The sequence below is a fragment of the Chiroxiphia lanceolata genome, chromosome 5, assembly GCF_009829145.1.
Source record: "Chiroxiphia lanceolata isolate bChiLan1 chromosome 5, bChiLan1.pri, whole genome shotgun sequence".
Lineage (NCBI taxonomy): Eukaryota > Metazoa > Chordata > Aves > Passeriformes > Pipridae > Chiroxiphia > Chiroxiphia lanceolata.
The window spans coordinates 40,330,671-40,352,344 of NC_045641.1; the positions used below are offsets into that span (position 1 = coordinate 40,330,671).

Genomic DNA, 21,674 nt, shown 5'->3' on the forward strand with positions numbered 1-21,674 from the left:
CTCATTTTATCACAGCATGAGTAAATCGGGGTACAAGTTAAGATGTATTCTTTTAGTCAAAGTGTCATGAATGAGTTTAATCTCAGTCGAATGAGTTGCTTACCTGAAGTACTGTTAAAAGTATAAACTTTCTGTGATACAATCATTTGTTCTTACTAGCTGTTTATACAATGAAATGCTGAAAGAATAACAGAAACACTCAGTGACTTGTTTTTATTTCTTGCAGCATTGAGTTGTCCTGAGGGCAAGGAATACCAGCCTTGTGTGCAACCCTGTGAAGCCAAGACATGCTTAAATAAATGGTTCTATGAAGATTCTCCCTGCTCCTATTTGAGGGAAGACTGTGTGTGTAAAAATGGCACCATTCTGCATAGAACAGACTCTGACCTCTGTATACCAGAAGAAAAATGTAGTAAGTGCATCAGAACAGAGTAGTTTTGCAGATATGATGATATTAACCACAGTTCAGTGTAAGAGTTTAAGTTCTGTGCCAGTCCTCAGTAAGTGTGAATCTGGTAGAGGTCCATTCAACAGAGCCTACTCTGTCTCAAGATACAGCAATTTATGCTTTCAGTTCAGTTTGATTTAAGATCCAGTGCTGATGCACTTCTGTTGGGGAAAAATGATGGTCATTCTTCCACACCTCTGAAGCTTTTCTTCCTCTAGTACTCAGGGAGGAATAGTATGGGCAGGTTCTGTCCCTTGCCTTCACCCATTTTCATCCGTAGTGAAGCATTTGTTCCTTGGGGCTTTTAAGGTCATCATCCTTCCTTGGATTCCTTTATCATAATGCTTGACAGATGTATTATTTTATGCAATAGTTTTATGCAATTCATGGTTGCTTACAGAAAATGGAGCTGTCTACTTGCTGAAGGAATGTAATGGGATTTTTCTTCCAGCATGTACAGATAGTAAAGGACAACCCCGCTCTGCTGGGGAGAACTGGAATGGGTCCATGAGAGGCTGTTGCATGTATGGATGTTTAGAAAATGGAAGCATTGTTGCTGTAGAACCTGAATGCAATGAGGATCCACCACCAGTCTGTGAAAGAGAAGGAGAAGTTATTGTCAGTGTCATTGAAGAGAGAGCTTGCTGTCCCAAGAAAGTTTGTGGTATGTACCACACTTGTTTTCAGTAACAGAAGTGTAAGGTAAGTGCTTAACATTCACTGCCAGCTGACAAACTTTAGGCAGGATTCAAGGTAACATTTTTCAGAAATCATTTTTAGGTACTTGTGGTTGGTTGGGCCAGGAATTCAGGCTTCTTTTCTGTATAAGAACTGACTTGCTGAAATAAATTTTTTTCTTAGAAGTTCACCAGTTAAACAAAACTTCTGTCAAAAATTATTTTTTAAGCTCTTGCATGGAATTTAGAATATGTATCAATAATATATATATCTCAATAATAAATTGATATATATTTGATAATAGAAGTACCTTGGTAATTGGAGCAGTCATCAGACCCTGTTTGCTTTCCTTACTAGTGCTTTGGTGTGACAAGCAGTATCCTCTGATCTACTGCTGTTTTCCAGATGTAGTTTTCTGTGAGCTGATCACTGCATACTAATATTCTGTCTAGCCATGGTTGTTAGGAAAAAGAATAAACTTATTGCTCCTAAAACATTAAGCAAAATGTACTTATTTCTTCTTAATGTCTTCAAGGGAAAGGAGAACAAATGGTCCAGCTGATGTGGTGCTTTTGCTCACTAGATACCTGTAACCAAAACTGTATTGTCAGTTTGCTTAGGGGAAATCAGTGGGACATTTTAGCTGGCTTCAGGTATAGGAAGCAGAGTAAGTAAATACCTGTTTTAGGAGGGATATACCTGCTTGCTTGTGTTGAGCTCAAAGGTCTACATGATGGTATGGAGTGCACTTTAAGCTGTCTTGGGCTGGTCTTATTTAGTGGATCACTGTACTAGATGATATAAATATCTTGAGCCATAGAACTTGCAATTGTATCTGTTTAAATACAATAAATTTGGTTGGTTTTTTTGTTTGTTTGTTTGTTTTTTTCCCACAGAATGTAACATGTCATTGTGTGATGCCATTATTCCACCATGCAAACCCACTGAAAAATTAGTGATAGGCTACCATCCGCTGTCCTGCTGTCCACAGTACCGATGTGGTAAGGGAAATACAAACGCACAGTTACTGGGAAGTTTTCCATACTTGCATTGTATGTTGAAAAAAGATTTACATTACAAGTTGTTTTGACTGTTAACAGAATGGGACACCGTAAATAGCGCCAGGCAATGAGATATGGTTTTTGTCCTCATTCTCCAATACTGTTTTTGTGTTTGAGTTTTGTGTCATTTCTGATTTACAGTCAATTTGGGAAGTTTTATTTTACTAAGTAGATCAAGAATATATTTTCTTTATCTTTTTAGTATTGTCTCAGTGACCCGTTTTATGATAGTGTTTGTTTTGCATCCTACAGAATGTGATCCTTCAGTTTGTTTCAATGCTTCCCAGCTGGACTGCAGAGAAGATCAATTTATCGTTGAAGCAAAACAGGAAGATCCCTGTTGTTTCTCACATCTCTGTGGTAAGAAGCCTCTAATATTTTTATGGAGAACTAAGGAATAGTCAAAAATTACAAAAACAGACAATAATTCTAAACCAAGTAACTTAAACCAGGAATTCTTGGAGAGGTCAGTGAGACTTCATATGGATCAGGCTGACTGGAGCGTAATTATTTTTGAGTTTGAGGATCTTTTCTTTCCAACGTAATTTTGAACATCATACTTGAATTTTGTTAAGTTTTTATATAAAATCTATGAAAGTTCTGTTATATGAGTAATAAACACAATATTACTTGTTATTTAGTTTATTAAATGGAATTCACATGTGCTAATTTTTTAGTATTTAAAACTTTGTAAATGTCTGATTTTTTTTTTTATATTTAGTTTGTGAATCCTGTATTGAGCCTGTTCCTTTGTGTGATGAAGGGGAAATTCTCACTGTAGACCTTAATACTATACATTACTGTTGTCCTCATTACTACTGCGGTGAGTGTAACTGTTGTCAGTTCCATATATTGCCAAATTTAGTTAAAATGACAGACTCTGTGTGTCTGTGTGTGTGTGTGTAGATTTTTTTGATTCAGCATTTAGGGTGGGCTTCAGATATAGACTAAGAGATCTGACTGAAGGTGTCTCTATTTGAGGCAGATTCAAAGTTCTTGGTATGCTCAATGGTGGTCTAACGAGCCTAGTCAGTGGAGTCTGGAGAGGTTGTTTAGTTCACCAGACAGAACATAGTTATTTTCATGATGATCTAAATACTGATATATTAATGTGGAACTGAATCCCATGCTTGGAGTGTAAGTATACAATTGTTCATATATTACAACAGATTTAATAAAACAGCTTTTGTGGTGTTGTACCTCTGTTGTGCCATTCATTAATGCTTAGGCAGTTTCTTTGCACTTTTAGCTTTCAGGGGACGGAGTAGACCAAGGGTCCCAAAAACTGCTGGGTTGATTACTTTTCAAACAATGAGCAGCCAGAAGAAAAATATTTGCAGTGTAACCTTGTCTCTTTCATAACCTCATAAAACACATAAATTGTACTATGTGTTCTTAAGTAATGTCTACAAGTGTAACTGCTTAATTTAAATTGACTCATGCTGCTGCAGTCTTGTCCTATTGCACTCTTGCAGTGTAACTTCAATTAATTAAATTGTCTTCCACAAAATTTGGAATTTAGTAATTTTTACTTCAGTTTTTTCTGTGTTTTGGTCCTTTCCTTTTCCTAGCACTTTTGCCCAGGTGAAAGTTTCTGCAGAAGCCTTTGGCATTGTTTTTTGCCAAATTCTGGCAGATTTGATCTACATCTTAGTGTATGATCTTCTTTCAAAGTAAGCCCCCTCTGATAAGAGAGGCAGGCATTTTCTTGCTAGGGTCATCTCAGGATGGCATTTGCTCCCTGTTATCTCATGGGAGTGTGCTTTACAGCACATTTGTATCTGAGAAAAAAACCCCCCGTGTTTTCCAAAGACTATGATTTTAATTGTCTTTGGTACTAGTTATAATCTTAAGTGATTCTGAAGTAGGAAGAATATTAAATATTAAATGAATCCTGTGTGATATTTTCTGAAAATTTAAACATGTTCTAAGGCAACTAAAATCACTTTTGAAAATCTTTGTTTATTTTTTTAGTTCCAAATGTAATTCAGATGCTTAAGAAACACAATCAAATTTGTGTAACATAACATTATTTAAAAAATAATATGTCAAAAGAAATGTAAGCTGGAAAATATGAAGTAAATTTATGTAAATTCTCTTTTCCCCTCATTTAGTTTGTGATGAAAATCTTTGTTCTGAGCCTCCTATGATTTGCACAGATGACATGACACCTGTGAAGAAAAAAATACTTGGGCAATGTTGTCCAGAATGGCACTGTGGTAATTATTGCTTTATTCCTTAGTCACAGCTGTTAACTAAAGCTAACAGTTAGCTAACTGATTAACACGTGGGTTTTTTTCTCCTCAGAATGTAATTGTGAAAATGCTACTATGCTGACCTGTAAATTGGTAAGCAGCATTTTTAAGATATTTTTATTAATGGTGTTCAGCCCTGTTGCTCTGCCCTTTATATTCCTTGTTTCAGTTAGTTGCAAAGGGTGATGAGTCTGACCATGGACAGAGTGGTACAGCCTCCCAGTCCCCAGCTCAAGAACATGATTCAAACAAGTGTCAACTATTCCATGGAGAAATTTTGCTTTCTGTGTTGTAAGATGTCAAAAGAAGAAAAGCAACTGTAATATTGTCCTGTTCAATGTTGACACTAAACAATAGGCTGGTAAGGTTTTCTACAGAAATAGTTCCCATTTTTTAAAATAATTAATGAGGAATGAGTTTTATTACCATAAATATTATCTGGAGAAACTTGGTTTTTCGTTAATAATTTATGCTTTAGATGACAATGATATAACATTATTGAATTTAGCTGATAGGAGAATTCATAAATATGTTCCTCCTCATGTAGTTTGTTGTAATAGGGTCTGTGATCTGGCAAATAGTTATGAATGAATGTTCAAACTCCTATTATAATCATAGTGATGATATTTTCCATATCAAATGTCCATATATGAAGACTGCATAACATAAAGTCTAATTGGGGGTTTTAAATTTGAATTTCACTTTTTTTTTGGAAGTAAATTCTTAGAAGGCAATCTTTTACTAATACGGGTATTATTGAAATAATTTTTTATCTCAGGAAAAATTGCTTTTTATTTACTCAGCTGTTCTTATGCACTTGTACAGAAAATGAAGTGGTTTTTGCTGTTTAAAGAGATAAATATGTTGAATAACTCTGAGTGTGCTACTGTTTCTTGAGTACATTTTTCTCTTTTATGAAATCAGGGTGGAAGCGATGAAAGTAATATTTTACATTTTTAGAGAAAAATTGTCTGCTTAGCACTACATTTAATTGTACATGACTTTGCAAACTTTTATCTTTTTATGCTCAGGGAGAAGTTAAAAAAATAGATAATAGTGTTTCCAGTGCTTGCGGATGCACTCACTACATTTGTGGTAACTTTTTCATATTCCTTGTTGTTGTGTTTTAGTTTTCAGCAGAAAGGGCATGCAAAGAAAGCAGAAATAGGACCATAGTAACCTTCTCAAATATAAATGCTCCTTTGTCTTGATTTGATGATTGTCTACCTAGTTATGCAATTATACTCTCTTTTCTGGATATGAGGCTTTGTTTGCTAGCCCATCCATTTTGTGTCAGTTCTTGTGGGGTGTAGGAGTGTTGTAAAACTGCCCATGCTTTCAGAGTCAGGTACAGTCTCTCTGGTGAGGGGCATATGGAAAGCGTGTTGTGAAGTGCAGCTGCGTGTGAGCAGTGCAACTGCTCCTAGTCCACTTTCAAGCACAAATGAGACACCACCACACCAGAGCAACAAACTGTTCAGCCAGCACAAGAGTAGGAAACCAGTCTTAAGATCAGACCTCTGCTCCCTTCCCTCACCCAGCTACCCTATGGTAGACTAGATTTCAGCTGCACTGTACATGAGGGTGCTGGAGGTATGCTGCAGTCCTGACAGTAGCCCAGGCTAAACTGCCTCAAGGAGCAAAGCACACATTTATGGTACAGCTTGAGCAGATTACTGGCCTACAGGTAATTGGAGTCATACTAGTTTAATTGACAGAAAGGCTACATTTTGTAATGTGCAGAACAGTTGAATGTCAAATATTAGAACTCTTTAAAAGTAAGAACAACACATTTTTTTTTTTTTACTTCCATTGTAGAAAAACTATCAATTTTTAGGCAGTTTTGCATTTTGTAGGATTTTCTTAAGTTGAATTATACTTTCTCCCCCTCTATTTTGGTAATTTAAACCACAAACAGTCAAGTCTAAAAGTTAGAATACTTTTGCATAGGACTTTGCCCTACTTTTGTCTTACCAGTGGTTCTGTTAATTTGTTTGATGATTTTTTTGTCCTCCTCTGGAAACATTTATTTCTTTTCATTTTAGAGAAGGATGATGTGTGCATCTTCCAAGAGGTCACAGTACTGAATCCTGGACAGTCAATAATTCAGTACTTGGATGGAGACCTTTGTTATACTGTACAATGTTTACAAGAAAAAGATCAGAACACAGGATACAATGCCATGCATTTCACAATGATGAACTGTTCCCAGCAATGTGAAGCTGTGAGTATTCTTAAAATACAGGAATGATGCAATTTGTGAGCACAATTAGGATAAAAGTTTTAGTGAAAACTTTTGCTTGTCCTTTAACTCAGCAAGTATGAGAACTTAACAGTGATGATGTGTACCTTGTGTCTGCAGGATTATTTTTAGAGGAAGGTTCTATCAGCATATGTAAATGTATCTATCTGACCATCCTTCCATCCATCCATCCATCCATCCATCCATCCATCCAACAAATCCATACGTATATTACTTTTCTTGGTATTTTTGGGTTTAGAAATCAAAGAATTTCCATATCCTATATGTTTAAAAATACTTACTTGGTTTTTTTCTTTCCTTTCTTTCCAGCATCAAGTATATATTCCTTCCTTCAGTCACCATACTTGTTGTGGTATGTGTCAAAATGTGTCCTGCTCTTTTCATACAGAGAATGGAACACTTATTGTTTATGAAGTAAGTGTCTTTGGACAGAGATAGGAAATAACTATAATAATACAATAATTAGGTGTCTGACAGTCATTTCTTAGTTAACTCATGCTGTCAGTCTTGCTACATGCCTCCTTGCTGCTGTTTATACACTTAGAGACTATTTATGATATACGATAGAAAGAGTGTGTTTATTTAAAGACCTGCCATTTCACACTATGTGAATACCTTATTTCATTTTATTGCTTGTAATATTTTCTATAAAGATATGTAAATGTCATAATTTACTTAAGGTTGGATATACTCCAAGTGCAGGGAAGGGTTCAAATTTTAACTCTAAGTCATATACTGTGATTTAGATATGTTTGGAGCTTCAGAGTTCACATCAGGACTCCTATGTGCCCCTCTTCTCAGGGCCACTCTTCTTGTTCTGGTTACTACAGAAAGGAAGAGTGCAAATCGAAGCACTGGGGTTCAGAATCTTGATGGTGTGTCAGCATCCCCATACATGGAAATTTAGATGTGACCATAACTTCGTTCATGCTTCCCATTGCTTTCAGAGCAAAAGAAATTAACAGGCACAGACACTTTTAATTCTGCACTAGGACATCCATGCTGAGCAGCGTGCTGGAGAATAGAGCCATGGCTCCAGGAAGGAGTAGCCACTGGTAGTTAGAGGATGGTCTTTCTCCTTGTCACCTCTGGGTGGTATGCAAGACTTTCCACTCCAGTAGGTACTACAGCATGAGGGCACCAGTTTTAGAGACATTTGAAGTTGTAGATAAAGCTGAAATGTTTTGACTTCCCTGAGAATGGCTTTGATTCATATATTCAGGAAGGAAGCACCTGGAGCTCCAACTGCACCAACTACAAATGTGCTAAGACTGCTGCAGGGGCCATCATACTAGGATCAAGTGTTGTCTGCCCTCCGTTTAATGACACTGACTGTACAAAGGTTTGTACTTTGGGTGAGGTAAGTGACAATAACTGCTCTGGAGTTTTGCTTACACTTGACAAGGCATGCATAGCTCATGTAGTTCCTTTAAATTAAAAAAGTGGTAAGTAAAAACATGTAAACTAGCAATTTGCAGTTATTTGCTATGCTCCTGTTTGCTTTTCAACTGACAAAGTGTCTGTGAGCAGTATAAAAATTTGGTTTGGGTCTTGATGACTGCTTTTAAAATATTGTGGAATTGGAATCATGCTTGACATACCACTATATAAAGTGCTAATCACTGTGTCTTACTTTAGTTTAGAATAACACTTAGCCAAGTTCATAGTGCACATAAACTAAATAAATCAGATCAAGCAATCCAGAAATGCTGCATATAAAAGTCGGCTATATTAAATATTCCTTAAGTTGTGCAAAGATTACAAAGATGACAGAGTATATATAAACTTTATTATCTCTTAAAATAAACTTTTTGTAATAAAAAATATCACACATGAAAGGGTATCTACCTACATGACATATCTAAAAATGTAAATGTGGCATACCCGTATAAACTGCTTTGAAGAACGTGTGTTCTTCACATACATTGCATATTTGTTTACAGTTTAATTTCTAATTTAATACTTCTCTAACTTTATAATACTTATAATTCTTGCAATTGCAGTACACCATATATTTAATATAAACTACAAATAATAATAAATATATATGTAGAGAGGGTAAGTACCATTATAACCTTGACTACAGATTATGAATTTAGTACAAGTCCTACTTATCCATTGCATTTGTTTAAAAAAATCCTGAAGAAGGTACACTATCTAAAATTAGTGTCTGTATTACTTTGACTTTATGCTTGAGTTTCTTCCTTAGAACCATTTGGACACCATCTATTAGGATCTTTCCTTAGTAATGATGGTTAAGATTTTAAAGAATGGAGCCCTATAATTAACTTCTTGAGTCAGTCTGACCTGTTTTTCAGAGATGTTGAACATAGATTTGAACCAGTAGCTGAGAAGAAAGCTCTTCTGACAGGCATCTCAGGATCATTCAGGAATATGGATTTAAGTATCTGAGTTTAAGTGCTCCAAAGTTCTCAAACAACTTACTCAGTGATTTTTCTTTAATGATATAAATAATGTATGCTCGCATGAAAAGATAGAAGCTAAAAAATGTCTTTTGTCTGTTGTTATCTTAAGAGTGCTATTTGTGTTCTGTTGACTGCTTGATATGCAGTTCTGGGCTATACACATGAATTTTTTTAAACTATCCTAATAAGTCTCAGTGGTGGGGAAATAGATGGTAGTGGATGATATAAAAATACGCTTACAGAAACTAAGTGATTTATTCAAAGGAGACTAGATCAGATGCCAACTGAACGCTATTGAACCTTCAGCAGTGATGAGTTTGTTTTCAATTTCAAAGGTTGTAAAGAATTTGTGAACCAAACCTTCAGCTGACACATATCTGTGTAATTCTCTTCATTTCAGTGATACTACTTTTTATTAGATGAGCATCTTTAAAACATGGAATGTCTTACCTTTTCATCAGGCACAGTGTTTTTTGCTATATTCCCCTTTTATTTTCCTAGAATGGAGGAATTGTGCAGACGTATAATGATGGCTGCTGCAAGACCTGTAAGTGATGAAGGCTGCAATATGTGCTAGTTTGGCTTTGATTTTGGAGGGCTTGTTTTTTAACCTCAGTTGCTGGGACATAAAGAAGGAAAAAGCATGCAGTCCCCCTGCAAATCACATAAAAATTGTTGTAGTTACCTAACTACTCTTATTAAAAGGTATTGCTTCATTTGGCTGCTGACTTGGTGATTTTTAACATTATTGTCTGGAGTATAACCAAATCTCTCCAAATATAACCCATGGAAGACTAAAAGTTATCTCAATTAAAATAATGAAGAAATTCTCTTTATTGCTAAGATGGCTCTAAAATACTGCCTATATGATTTTCACCATAAAAGATAAGGATATTTTCCCCCTAAAATTGATTCCTAATTTAGTGGCATTTTGCAATATGTCTTCGAACTTACTGATTTATTCTGTATCTCTAATATGTATTTTCTAGGGCCAAAATACTGGAATACTTTTTAAAAAATCCCAAATGAGGAAAAGTTATAGTAATACTGAAGATAGTGACTCTTATATAAAATCAACTTTTTAGTAACTGGGAATATGTACACATTTTCTGACTGTGTAACTTTAAAATATGATGAAATGTGACTCAGGCTGACATAAAGATTTCATAATTTTTGCAATTTCAAAAGTTGATTGAGAACAAACAGGTTTTTGCTGCAGTTTTGACTAAGAAAAGTTTTATTATCTAGGTATATAATTATTATATATAAAAACCCCTCGTTGTATAAAAGTAATTTTGTAGAGTAAGAACATGGTCAACACTTCAGAAAATCCTCCCCCTCTTCTTTTGGCTGTTTTTGTCTTCAACATTAGAGTAAAATATATAAGCAAATTAGTTTTTGGAATTTTTGTAGACAAACGTTTACTTAATAATATTGACTAGCAAGTCACAGACTTACAACCATATATTGTACAGTTATTACAAAAAACTGAAGTGCAATGTATTTTATATAATTTGGTGAAAAAAGGGAATATTGATATTTATCTAATACAGAACAATACCAAGTTATGCTAGTCTTAAAAAGTGAACTGTAAATACTGATATTCTGTTGTATACAAAATGTAGAAAATAGCACCAAATTGTGCTACAATCTTAATGACAATATTCTTTCTTTCATGAGATAAGCTGTGTTGAAAAATATTTAACTTCCCCTCAAAATTAGGTTGGCTTTTTTTAGAAACTTAGTCTTAAGAATTATTGACTATTTGTTTACTTTCGATTAGGAAGATTTATAATTTTGGCCATATTCTGTGGCCTCAGGAAAGGCATTGTTATACTTCAGAAATACTTGCTGAGGTGGCTGCTAAAAACCCTAGATATAATTCAAACAATTATATGCTATTTTATTTTTATTTTGTTTTATTTTTAACTAAAAGCATGTGCCCTGTGGTGAAGCAGTTAAGAAGAGCACTTATAAATAGAGCTTGCAACACGTTGGGGTTTTAATGGGGATAAATAACTTTTCTGAAAGACTTTGATTTAATGCATGCAAAGTGAGTGCATATATTTAATTCTTACCTTGCCATAGAGAGACTCATTGCAAAAGTTTGATTTAAAAGTAAGCATCATTCCAGTTTTGTGTTAATCAGGAGTATAATAAAGTTTAGGCCATCTTTAGTGAGACTTGAAGCAGCTGCGCAGTTTCTAAATTGTAGAAGACTAACAGGAAAGCTCATCATCTTTTATTAAAAGAAAAATTGCAGTTGGCAGTGTAAGAATTAATGAAATGTCATTTATATAGAAATGTTTTTATTTCATGAGAATCTTCTATTCCTAATGATTCTGCCAGGTTCTGGATTGGGTCTATTACCCTTTGCCATTAATCCAGTAGTGCCTACTGATAGTATTAATTGTGAACCAGGTATTATTTTTAATACTGTATTTTCCTTTTTTTGATAATAGTGTAAGCAGTACTTGATATATATGTCATAGCTGTCATCATCATTAAATGTTACCATGCAGTTAATGGTTCTGGGCCTGATACTGAGAGATGCTGATCCTCTGTTGGTCTCCCAGATCAGTGGTTTTCTAAAGCCTGGTTAAGGTTCACTGCTCAGCACCTGTCAGAATTAGGTTCATCCATTTATGGTTATTCCTCCTGCTCTTGCTGAAATTTCTTTTAGCACATGAATTTACTGTACAGGCTAGTGGTACTATAAAATGTTACTGAAAAAAAAATCATAATTCTGAATACGGTTACCAAGAGATTCTAAATCTGATCCCAGGTTTCTGAAATTATTGATGGAATTCTTTTTTTTTGTCTTAAAATAGAGCAAGAGTGTGTGTTATTGTCTGGTCTCACCTTTGCAAATATGGATTTATGCTGTATTTCTTCTTTGTCACAAATAATCTGCTTTACAAAGTTAGGAAAATGTTGAGGGTGGGGTGGAAACATACAATTGCAACCACATGGTAATATATACTTTTTACACCGGAAAATACAGAATGTTACAAAACTGTTGCATTACATTCATAATTCTTAACTTTTTAGGGTAGGTAAGTCACAGAAACTCATTGCTGAAATAAGGAACGAGTAACAAAGCACATCTGATATTGAATGCAGATCTTTACAGTTCAGGGTTGGGGAGAGAAAAGTATAGCATCAGTCTTCATTAGACATCAGCACTTTATATGCTGAAATGTCATATATATCTCTACATGACTTGTAGCAATACAAAGATTGCGTTGTCTACATGTACTCATGCTGGCAAACACTTTCTAATGGAAATACCACAGAATCTTTTCTTAAGTGTTTCCGAGGAAGGAAAAGCAAGATAATAACTTCAATCATACAGCAATTTGCTAATTCAGTAACATAATCTTGTTTTACTCTGAATGCACAGATTAAAATATAGCAGCAAACCTAAATTTTAAATATTCAGTGGAGCTGTGGTTGCAGAATATCTTGGTTGCTCAGAGCTCAATTATCTTATAAAAGTGCTCACAAGCTTCTGGGGAACAGAAGAGTTGTTCTTTTTGTGTACAGTCAACCAAAAAGGCATGTGTGGAAGGCTGAGAAACTCTGCTGAATAGTGCTTATTATTTTATATGCTGGATATCCAGAATGGTTCCACAGCAAAAGTAATACATGATTTTGATGGGAAGTGAAATAGGAGATCTAATTAACTTCTGTTACACAGATAGTAATAACAGTCTTATACGGAGTGCAGCATGAAAAATTATATTTTTAATTTTTAATATGTTAAAAATGGCTTTACACTCTACAGTTTTATTTTTCAAATAGAAGGAAACAACTCCTGTCAATATCTCCCAGACTGTACATAAAAATTCAGTATTTCTCTAATCCTAGCTCTGTATGCTGACTCAGGGCTAAATGCTTCAAATCTAGTGATAAAAAGTGCACCATATTTAGCAAATGGATGCATCTCTCTCTTTCAAAGCTTCCTTGAAGGACATCTTTTTCAAAAATACATTGAAATTATATAATTATATTTAATTTTTAAACCTGCAAAATAGCATCAGTGTAATCACGTTCACAGCTTCACCTTCTCAATGTTAAGTTCTGAAAATTTTCTAAAATGCAGAATTAAAATTCTATTTACATTCAACATTCCCAATAAAACAGAATTAATTCTAATACTATTCAAAATTACTCGAGACACCTTTTTCCTCATTGCTTGTATTTGTCTTGCCATATGTGCAATTTAAAATCATATTCATATTTTAATATCTCTAAAATCTGTATAGCTTATTTGGACCACTCAGTGGCTGATATGTGCCAGCTATAAAACAAATAATTCTGCACAAGAACTATTTACTAATATATTACATTTAAAAAAAGATATGGAAGTAATAGTTTCTGTGTGTACATTAAGGAAAACAAAGTATAATTATTTAAATTATGTTAATAGTTTTACTTTTTTTAGTAGCAAATGCAGTACAAAAGGTGCATTGATTCAGTATACATTTTCTGTATTTTTTCAGGCAAAAAGGAAGAAAGAATTTGCCAAAAAATGACAATCAGGACAACCATAAGAAAAAATGACTGTATAAGTCAAAGCCCGGTAAGCATAAAAGAGCTGTTTTGATGCTGGGCCTGTGGCATGCCAAATCAAGTACTAAGAAATTGGTTATAATGAACAACAAGCAATAAAAAAATGCTGCTGTCTTCTCAAAAGTAGACCTTTCATCCTAGGAATGTTATCCTACTCATAAATACAGTAAAACTAGCTGTTCCAATGACTGAAACACTGAGCCCTCCTACTAGAAAAACATCTGGCTTCAAATGAAAAATACACACCATAATTGCTTGTGACTAATGAAAGCATTGAACTCTTCAGCATAAAAAAAAAATCCCACTCTAAAAGAGGACTAGAATGTTTCAATTTACAATGTGATGGAAACACTGCTCCATTCCCCTTTGAGGACCTTTACACTCTGTGTATCTTCTCCTGCACGTAGCATGGGTCTCCATATCATAAATTCTTGATCCCATTTATTTATGTGTCTACTTAAGACATCTTATTTCTCAGCTTTTGTGTAGCCCCATCTACAAACCCCTGGATATTTCCGAGTAGCAAATGTATTTCTCATGTAGCACTTAAAAGAGAAGCATTTGACAAAGTAGCTCAAGACTTCCAAAAGGCCTCTGGTAAGATTCTATTGAAGAACCTAAACAATCATTAGGGAAGAGGCAAAATATCATCACATATTAAAAGACATCCTGCTAGAAGTTCAACAGTGATATGTTCAAATTTTAATAGTAGGGGTATGTGGTGTATTTATTTAGTTTTAGAAGAAAGGTTGGTAAGAAGGGAGTATAAATATATAGATGAAATTACAGTAATTCTCCAGTTAAGAGAAGACACTGGAGAGCTTCACAGTTACTTTAGTAACTGTAGTACAATTTAGGTTAAGGGACAGCAATATGACAAAATAAAGACTAAATAAAGAATATTAAATTAAAGATTTTGTCAAACTTCATAGATTTTTTAAGCTAGTTGAAAAGATCCTTGCTCTGTTGTCCAGTTCTTTGAAAATCTCTGCTTTCCTGCTGACAGAAATGCTAACTAAGAGCTACAACATTTAGGGAAATGGATAGGCAGTGCAAACAAACTCATTCTAGAGTATCTTACGATTCAGAGCTGCAGTACTAATGAGAGTACTCTGTGGAGCTGTGGTGCTTCTGCATTGCTGCAGAACTACAGAGTTCAGAGAGGAGCAATAAGAATGTTGGCCAAGTTATGTCTTGAATGACACAACAAATAAAGCCTTCCTTTTTATGACTTTCTATTGTAGATCATATTTCCTTCCCTCTCTAACCACCTTTGAAAAAGACTCACCACCATCCCACTTCTATTTGTATTAAAACCCCCTTCTCCCAGTATCTTCTTACTCCTGATTTCCTTGATGGCTGCACACCCTTTGCACAGTCCAGATTCCCTTACTCTTCACCCAGAAGTACCTCCAGATTTTCATGTCCTCAGAATTCCTATTCATACCCTTAGCTCCAATTCCTTTCCTCTCCAGCTCCCCTACTGGCACTGTTTTTCAATTGCGTGATTTTGGCCAATCAAATGGTGGTATCTGCTCTGACTGGTTTGGAACTACATACACGTTCTTTAGCCAGATTAATACTGTCAAACTTTGGAAAGGGCAGAGTATGATTACATTTCTTTAATTAATAAGTGGGATTATTAGTGCTTAGAACAAAGTCTTTTTTTACCCCCGTTAAATTTCAGAAAATTTAAAAGCTGTCAGAGTAACTTTTTGGTCTAATTTTTATGGATATGGCACATTTCATCACAGGCTGCTTGAAAGGGAGTGGATCAAAGCATCTTTCATATGCCCCACCTGCATAAGAAATCAGACCTAAAACTATCACAGAAAGAACTAGATCTATTATAGCCGTTCTTGATTTCCCAGCTATTAACACTGCTTGTTTTAATTAAAAATTATAATTTTTTTTCCTGTCAGATTATCAGATAAGAAAATTCCTCAGATAATGTAGTAGTGAGAGAAAGTGACTTCAGTCTAGAGCACACATAATTTTCTAGCCACTCTGTGCCCTTGTTGATTTGTTACTGCATCTACTTTTTGGGTACATTTCTTAGTGATAACACAGCCCTCAGTCACAAGCAATATGAATAAGAAAGGGGAAAGCTTTTCCACTGCTATACTTTTCCTCTTGAACCTTCAAGGAGAAAGATAGACTTCCCTTCATTTTCCTTAGAAGAATTAACATGATTAAACAAGAATAGTTTAATTAAAAAAAAAAATTTTAAATGTGGCTAAACTTAGAATGAATGAATTTTAGAAGTTAAACCAATTTTTTAGACCCGAGTCCTTCTCAAATGTATAAATGGATTTTAATCACAAAGAAGTTTGAAATGTAATATTTTTGCAACAAAATTTAAGATGTCTAATTTCAGTTCTTATTTTACTCATAGATAAACGTGGCTTCTTGTGATGGAAAATGCCCGTCTGCAACAATTTTCAATGTCAATATTGATAGCCATTTAAGATTCTGTAAATGTTGTCGAGAAATTGGAACACGTAATCTGACTGTGCCACTGCGCTGCTCAGGAAATGGCACTGAAATTATGTACATCCTTCAGGAGCCTATAGACTGCTCATGCCAATGGAACTGAACATCACTGTGGATACAATTTAATCTGAATAAATAAAATGAGTTTCCTTTCACCAGACATGATTTTTTGACCGTGGATGGTTGTCGTACTCTGCAGGGATATAAAAAAGTCCTCAGTTATGCTTTATAATGTAACTTTTCACAAATTTAGTAAAGATGTTGTTATTCTTCAAATTGTCTTTTAAAATATTGGCATGTATAGAAAGAAAATGTAAATCCTTTTGGACAAGGTGTAATCATCATTTATTTCTACTCAGTGGCTTTCTGATGAGCTGCTGAAAGCTGGTTAATGTCTGTGTTTGCAGTATTTTAAAATTTTGGGTTGTGGCTACCTATCAAAGTTGAGAATTTCTCAATGGTTCATTTGCTTTGAGACCTCCAGCTGAAAACTATCACTGGTCCCATGTTTAAATGGGAAAGAAGCATATTAGCGTTTTGAGAATGACTGAAATATTTTCTTAAAAAATAGAAAGTTGAACTGGAACACTTTTTTTCTTGCTTAAAAATCTATCTTTTGTCCATTAAGCTGTTATCAATGATTCTACTCTGCTTACACTGTAAGTCACTGAGAAACAACACAACTATGATCTGTAAGTACTTGTAGGAAATCTTCAGAGTACACAGCAGAATCATAATAATGTCTTTAAACCTTAGACATATATTTAATTTTTATGTATATTATAAATATGAAGCATGACTAGGCAAAGGCTGAAGATTTCAAGCTTTTGTGCCTTTATAAAAATATCTAAAAGCTGTTTCTGCTATGAAAAATTCTATTTTATATCCATTTCTCACTTTTCACAGAAAAGAAATTGGCTGTCTACTAGCTATAGAGTAAGATTCTATGTATATATTTATTAAAAAAACCCCATAACATTTTAACTATTCATAATGGGTTTCTTCCTTTGTTTTCCAGTCTGAAGATTTGTATTCAGTATATTTTTATAAAATGCATTTTTAAAAAAAAATACTGAGATTTGGACTGAATTTACGCTTCACAATTTTTGAGTCCAGGAAAAAAAAATCAGGTAAAATAAATGTTTTGAAGGGCTTAGGTGAGTTATTCATGCTCAATCAAGCTGTGAATGTCCATGATTCAGCACCTTAGGCTGAATGTAATCTCCCCTTTATTAAAGATACTCTATAACCTTCTCTTAAAAATTAAGGATACAATTTTAGGCTTGTTTTTATAAGATTACTTTGCTTTATGAACTCACTGAATGAAAATGGTTTAAAGTATGACAGTATTTTCCTTATCATTAAAATTGATTCAGAATTAAAATTCTTGTCTAAAAGTCTGAGAACCTTTTGACAAACAGTTTTAATTTCAAGCTGTTGTCATTTAGTTACAAAATGGTTGGATTATCACATAGGTTATTACAATGAAAAGTAAGTAGTATAAAATTTAAAAACCCCTTTAAAATCCAACGCTATTTTGCTACTTCATGTGACAAATCTTTAAATGTTTGTTACATTCAGTTTGATGGCTTACAAAGAAAAATAGCTTATCTAGGGAAATCTGTCTTTACTAACAAGACTCATCTACTCATCCATATCCTTAAAAATAGTGACTTGGTTTAAAAATTAAGGAAGAATCCATTGTATTATCAGTAAAATATTTAGCCATTCTAAGGAAATAATGATAACCCAGTGATCAAAATAAAGTGACGCTTTGAGAAAACATATGCTTCATTTGCACATTTTTATAATTTGTATGGCAGATGTTTCAAGTTGTATTAGATACCAGGGCCTAGAACCAAAATGTTCTCTGATACTGCTGTCAGAATTTGTGTACAGAAACTTTTCACGTGGGTAAGAAATGAAATTTAAATCATAGTCATAGCCATAGTTTATTTACTCTTACAGGAAATTAAAAGAACAACTTTTAAAAGAAAAATATATCCTTAGAACCTTTTGATTTTTTAACATAGAGATAGGAATCCTATATTTACATTAAAAGAGTTTGGCCCAAAACTTATTAATGAATTTAGCATTTGATAAAAAGGAAGCTCTCACAATACAGCATTTTTTCCATATAATCACTGAACACTTTATGTGTTTTGATTGAACAATTGTGTGTTTTATAAGACGTGCTTTTCTAAGATTTAGAACTGTATTTGTAATTAAAAAGAATTTAATAAGCATTATTTTGCAGAGTGATAATAAATCAGTGTTGATGCAATAATTTACCTTTGCCACAAAAAAGAATGCTAATGCAAAATCTTGGGCAAACCTGGAAATTAAAAAAGCAGTTATGTTTAAAATTAACTTCATGGCAACCTGTAATGATATCAAAATGGTGTTAAAATATTTTTTTTTCCCGCTCACCCAATTTTGTTTTTTAAAATGCGATTGTAGGGACTGAAGCCTACGGCAAAATCATTCATCTTCAGTGTGGCTGGATAGGGTGGCTCTAAGGTCGCCTTCCATTTTACGATGAACCTTCAAACTTGGGCTGCTTTGGCCTGGTCAGAAAGTAAACAAGATTGAAACCCATGAACCATTTCCTAGACAGCCAACCCACCACTGTTACCTCCATGAAGATGACATTGGCACAATGTGGTACATTTTATATAGCGTGAACTAACGCTTGCAGGCCTTGCAGCTGATAGAAGGTTTGAATGAGCCTGCAGTGTGACAGGACTGTTCTGCTCTAAATGTTTCCTCTGTCTGCAACTTAAATATAAACATAGATGCAGTTCGTTGTTCTGTCTGGGTTTTCTCATCTCTCTTCAACTCTGCATTCCTACCTCAGATTGTGTGTAACCCTATTTGCACAGATGTGAGCTGCTTTGGAAAACTGAGCCAACTTGAATCTTACTTAGTTAAATATGAAAATGAATGTCTGTTTATTATTGACTAAAAGATCTTTAATACACACAGAGTTCCCTCTCTCCTACCCTCTCTGGAACAAAGACTCAAATAATTTCTACTCCTCTAAGAGAAAGGCTGAGAATGCATGCTTCTGAAACTCCCACACTGTCATTGAAAAATGCGAGGAGCTGAGGAGACGTGTGCATGATGGAGTGCAGTTCTGCTGCAGTCCTGCCATGCCTTGGCATTTCTCCCTTTTGTAGATGCTTCCACAGGCCCTTCATTCGTACATTGCTGCTGCTTTCTTCTACCTGTGCTTGCAGAAGAAGTTCTACAATATAAAGGATTGCGCATAAAACTATGCAGATATTTTAGGGATTAACATAAATAAATCTCTATACTTAGAATCAGATTGTACCTGAATATGCCTCTATAAAATAGTAAGTCTTTGCCCATATTATTTGTATTTGACTTTTATAATTCCATTGCCTTATTACTAGGCCATTTGTTAAGACCAATCCTTGCCTCAATATGCAATTAGAATTTGAAACACAGCTTTTAAAATTAGGTTTAAGCCACTTATTTTGTCTTTTTATTAATAAAATCTGAGAGTATAACTATACAAGCACCTAATATTCTCCTTTTTTGGCTAGCCAAATCTGTATACTAAAAATAAGAAATAAAACTTAATACATTTATGTGATTTATTTCCACATTGTAGGCAAAGCTCTTCCCAAATACAGGAACCTGTGCATTGGTGAAATTTTCAGGCAGGATCAGGCCTGAAGTTTCATGTTTGAACATAGTTACAAGCCACATATAAGAATTTAAAGGAAAAATCGAATTTCCAATTATTACAGAGACTCAACTTTGTGTGAAAACTTACTGCCAAATAAACATGAAGGTACCACTTGGGAATACTGTGGCAATGGAAAACATTAACTTGAACTGATTTTTTTGAGTTCTGTTCCATCAAATCCTTTTCCAGATGTTACCTTGAGGTGATGCTGTTGCTGTAATCATGTGTGGCTGTATGTCCTATGGAAAAATCCCACAGTGGTGTGATCTAGTACAGGGGACAAAACATAAATGAGTTGTCACACATAGCCATAGCAATATAGCAATCGTGGAGGGGCAGCATGAAGGCCAGAACACTAGCAGAAAATTTGTATAGTTACAGTGAGGTATTGGTTGGATTTCACACTGCCAACTATTCTGGGGAATATATTTTCAAAAAAACATTCACATGAACACAAAAAGTCTTCTGAGGGATAGACTTCAGGGATAGACTTAACATTGATGCAACAGAAAAAAGGCTTTTATTAAAAGAAAGGTTATGGTTGAGAGGGTCTGTGCATAACATTGTGTACTAAATTTTCTCTAACCTTTCTTTAAGTGGATATGCAAAGTGGATATGCAAACTACCTATAAAACAAGGAAACTTGGAAATTATCTATCCATTATCATTAACAGCTTAGGATGGAAAGGCATCTTCAGAGCTGAAGGACAATGAACTGTAGCAAGTGCAAATACAATACATTGACCAGATCTTAGGAGCCACATACTGATCATTTAAGAATTTTTGCCTATTTGGAAAAATAATTCTACATATAGACCAAATAGGTGGTCATATACCTACGGAAATCGATGGTAAAATATTCCCTAAGACCCAAGATTTGAGAATCTTACTGCAAGGAGGTAGTCTGAAGAAATGTCTTATACATGTAGTTTCTACTTTCATAAGTCTTATACATGTAGTTTCTACTTTGTATGAGGGAACTTGAAGAAATGCTTTTGTACTGATGTTGCATTCTGGAGAAAACCAGTAGTGGATGATGTTAAAACTTAATCACTAGAAATGCTGAATAAAAGGGAGTGGTTGTGTTTTGGGGAGTGTTCTTTTGATTAAGGTGGAATGTGCACACACGCTTAATTTGATGAAGTTAATGCAGAGAGGGCTTCTGCTGGTGTCTTGAAAATTGCTTAGTTAATAAAGCCTCCCTTTGTGCTCAATGGATACAAATTTCTCTGGGAAAAAATGAGTATGTCTGCTTTGCAAAACAGCTGAATAGGCAGTAGCTAACTTTTGTCATTGACAGCTAAACCAGCACTCAGGTGATTACACTCGTGTGTACTTCTCAGAGGGGGAGATTGACTCAGTGTTTTGAGATCAGGGGTTTGATTGAGGCAGCTTTTGATTTGCTATGTGTGTCCTTGAGCCAGAATAACATAAAAGCTCCAAAATGGTATTTTTCTGGTGAGAGTAAGCCTGCCTTGTTTACTACAAGTTATAAATAAAGCTTTAGTTAAAAATTTTATTCATTATTTCACAATTCACAGTTCAGTTGCATACAGTTTTAGTAAAAATCAGGAACAACCCACTGAGAAACAAGACACTATCTCAATGTAGAAATATGATGTGATGATAGCACCTAAGAAAATACACAGTAAATAATATGAGTGCTTCTCATTTTTATGGTACATATATGGTGGCATTGATTTTTATTTATTCTATTATTAGTAAATAATTTTAATCAGCTTATTAAGCTAATTTAATTG

The 21,674-nt window shown here is 34.4% G+C and overlaps 1 protein-coding gene across 1 annotated transcript in view; it reads left to right on the top strand.

Annotated features, from left to right (window-relative positions):
- Positions 1–18,228, top strand: part of OTOGL (otogelin like) — an 89,186-nt gene extending 70,958 nt beyond the window's left edge. The window contains exons 43-57 of the mRNA XM_032688072.1: positions 227–412; positions 900–1,112; positions 2,023–2,127; positions 2,440–2,547; positions 2,909–3,010; positions 4,302–4,406; positions 4,495–4,535; positions 5,474–5,537; positions 6,488–6,666; positions 7,015–7,119; positions 7,928–8,047; positions 9,633–9,678; positions 11,481–11,552; positions 13,637–13,716; positions 16,102–18,228. Coding sequence (XP_032543963.1) covers positions 227–412; positions 900–1,112; positions 2,023–2,127; positions 2,440–2,547; positions 2,909–3,010; positions 4,302–4,406; positions 4,495–4,535; positions 5,474–5,537; positions 6,488–6,666; positions 7,015–7,119; positions 7,928–8,047; positions 9,633–9,678; positions 11,481–11,552; positions 13,637–13,716; positions 16,102–16,302 — 1,727 coding nt within the window. The 3' untranslated portion in view covers positions 16,303–18,228. The remainder of the gene's footprint in view (positions 1–226; positions 413–899; positions 1,113–2,022; positions 2,128–2,439; positions 2,548–2,908; positions 3,011–4,301; positions 4,407–4,494; positions 4,536–5,473; positions 5,538–6,487; positions 6,667–7,014; positions 7,120–7,927; positions 8,048–9,632; positions 9,679–11,480; positions 11,553–13,636; positions 13,717–16,101) is intronic.
- The last annotated feature ends 3,446 nt before the right edge of the window (positions 18,229–21,674 follow it).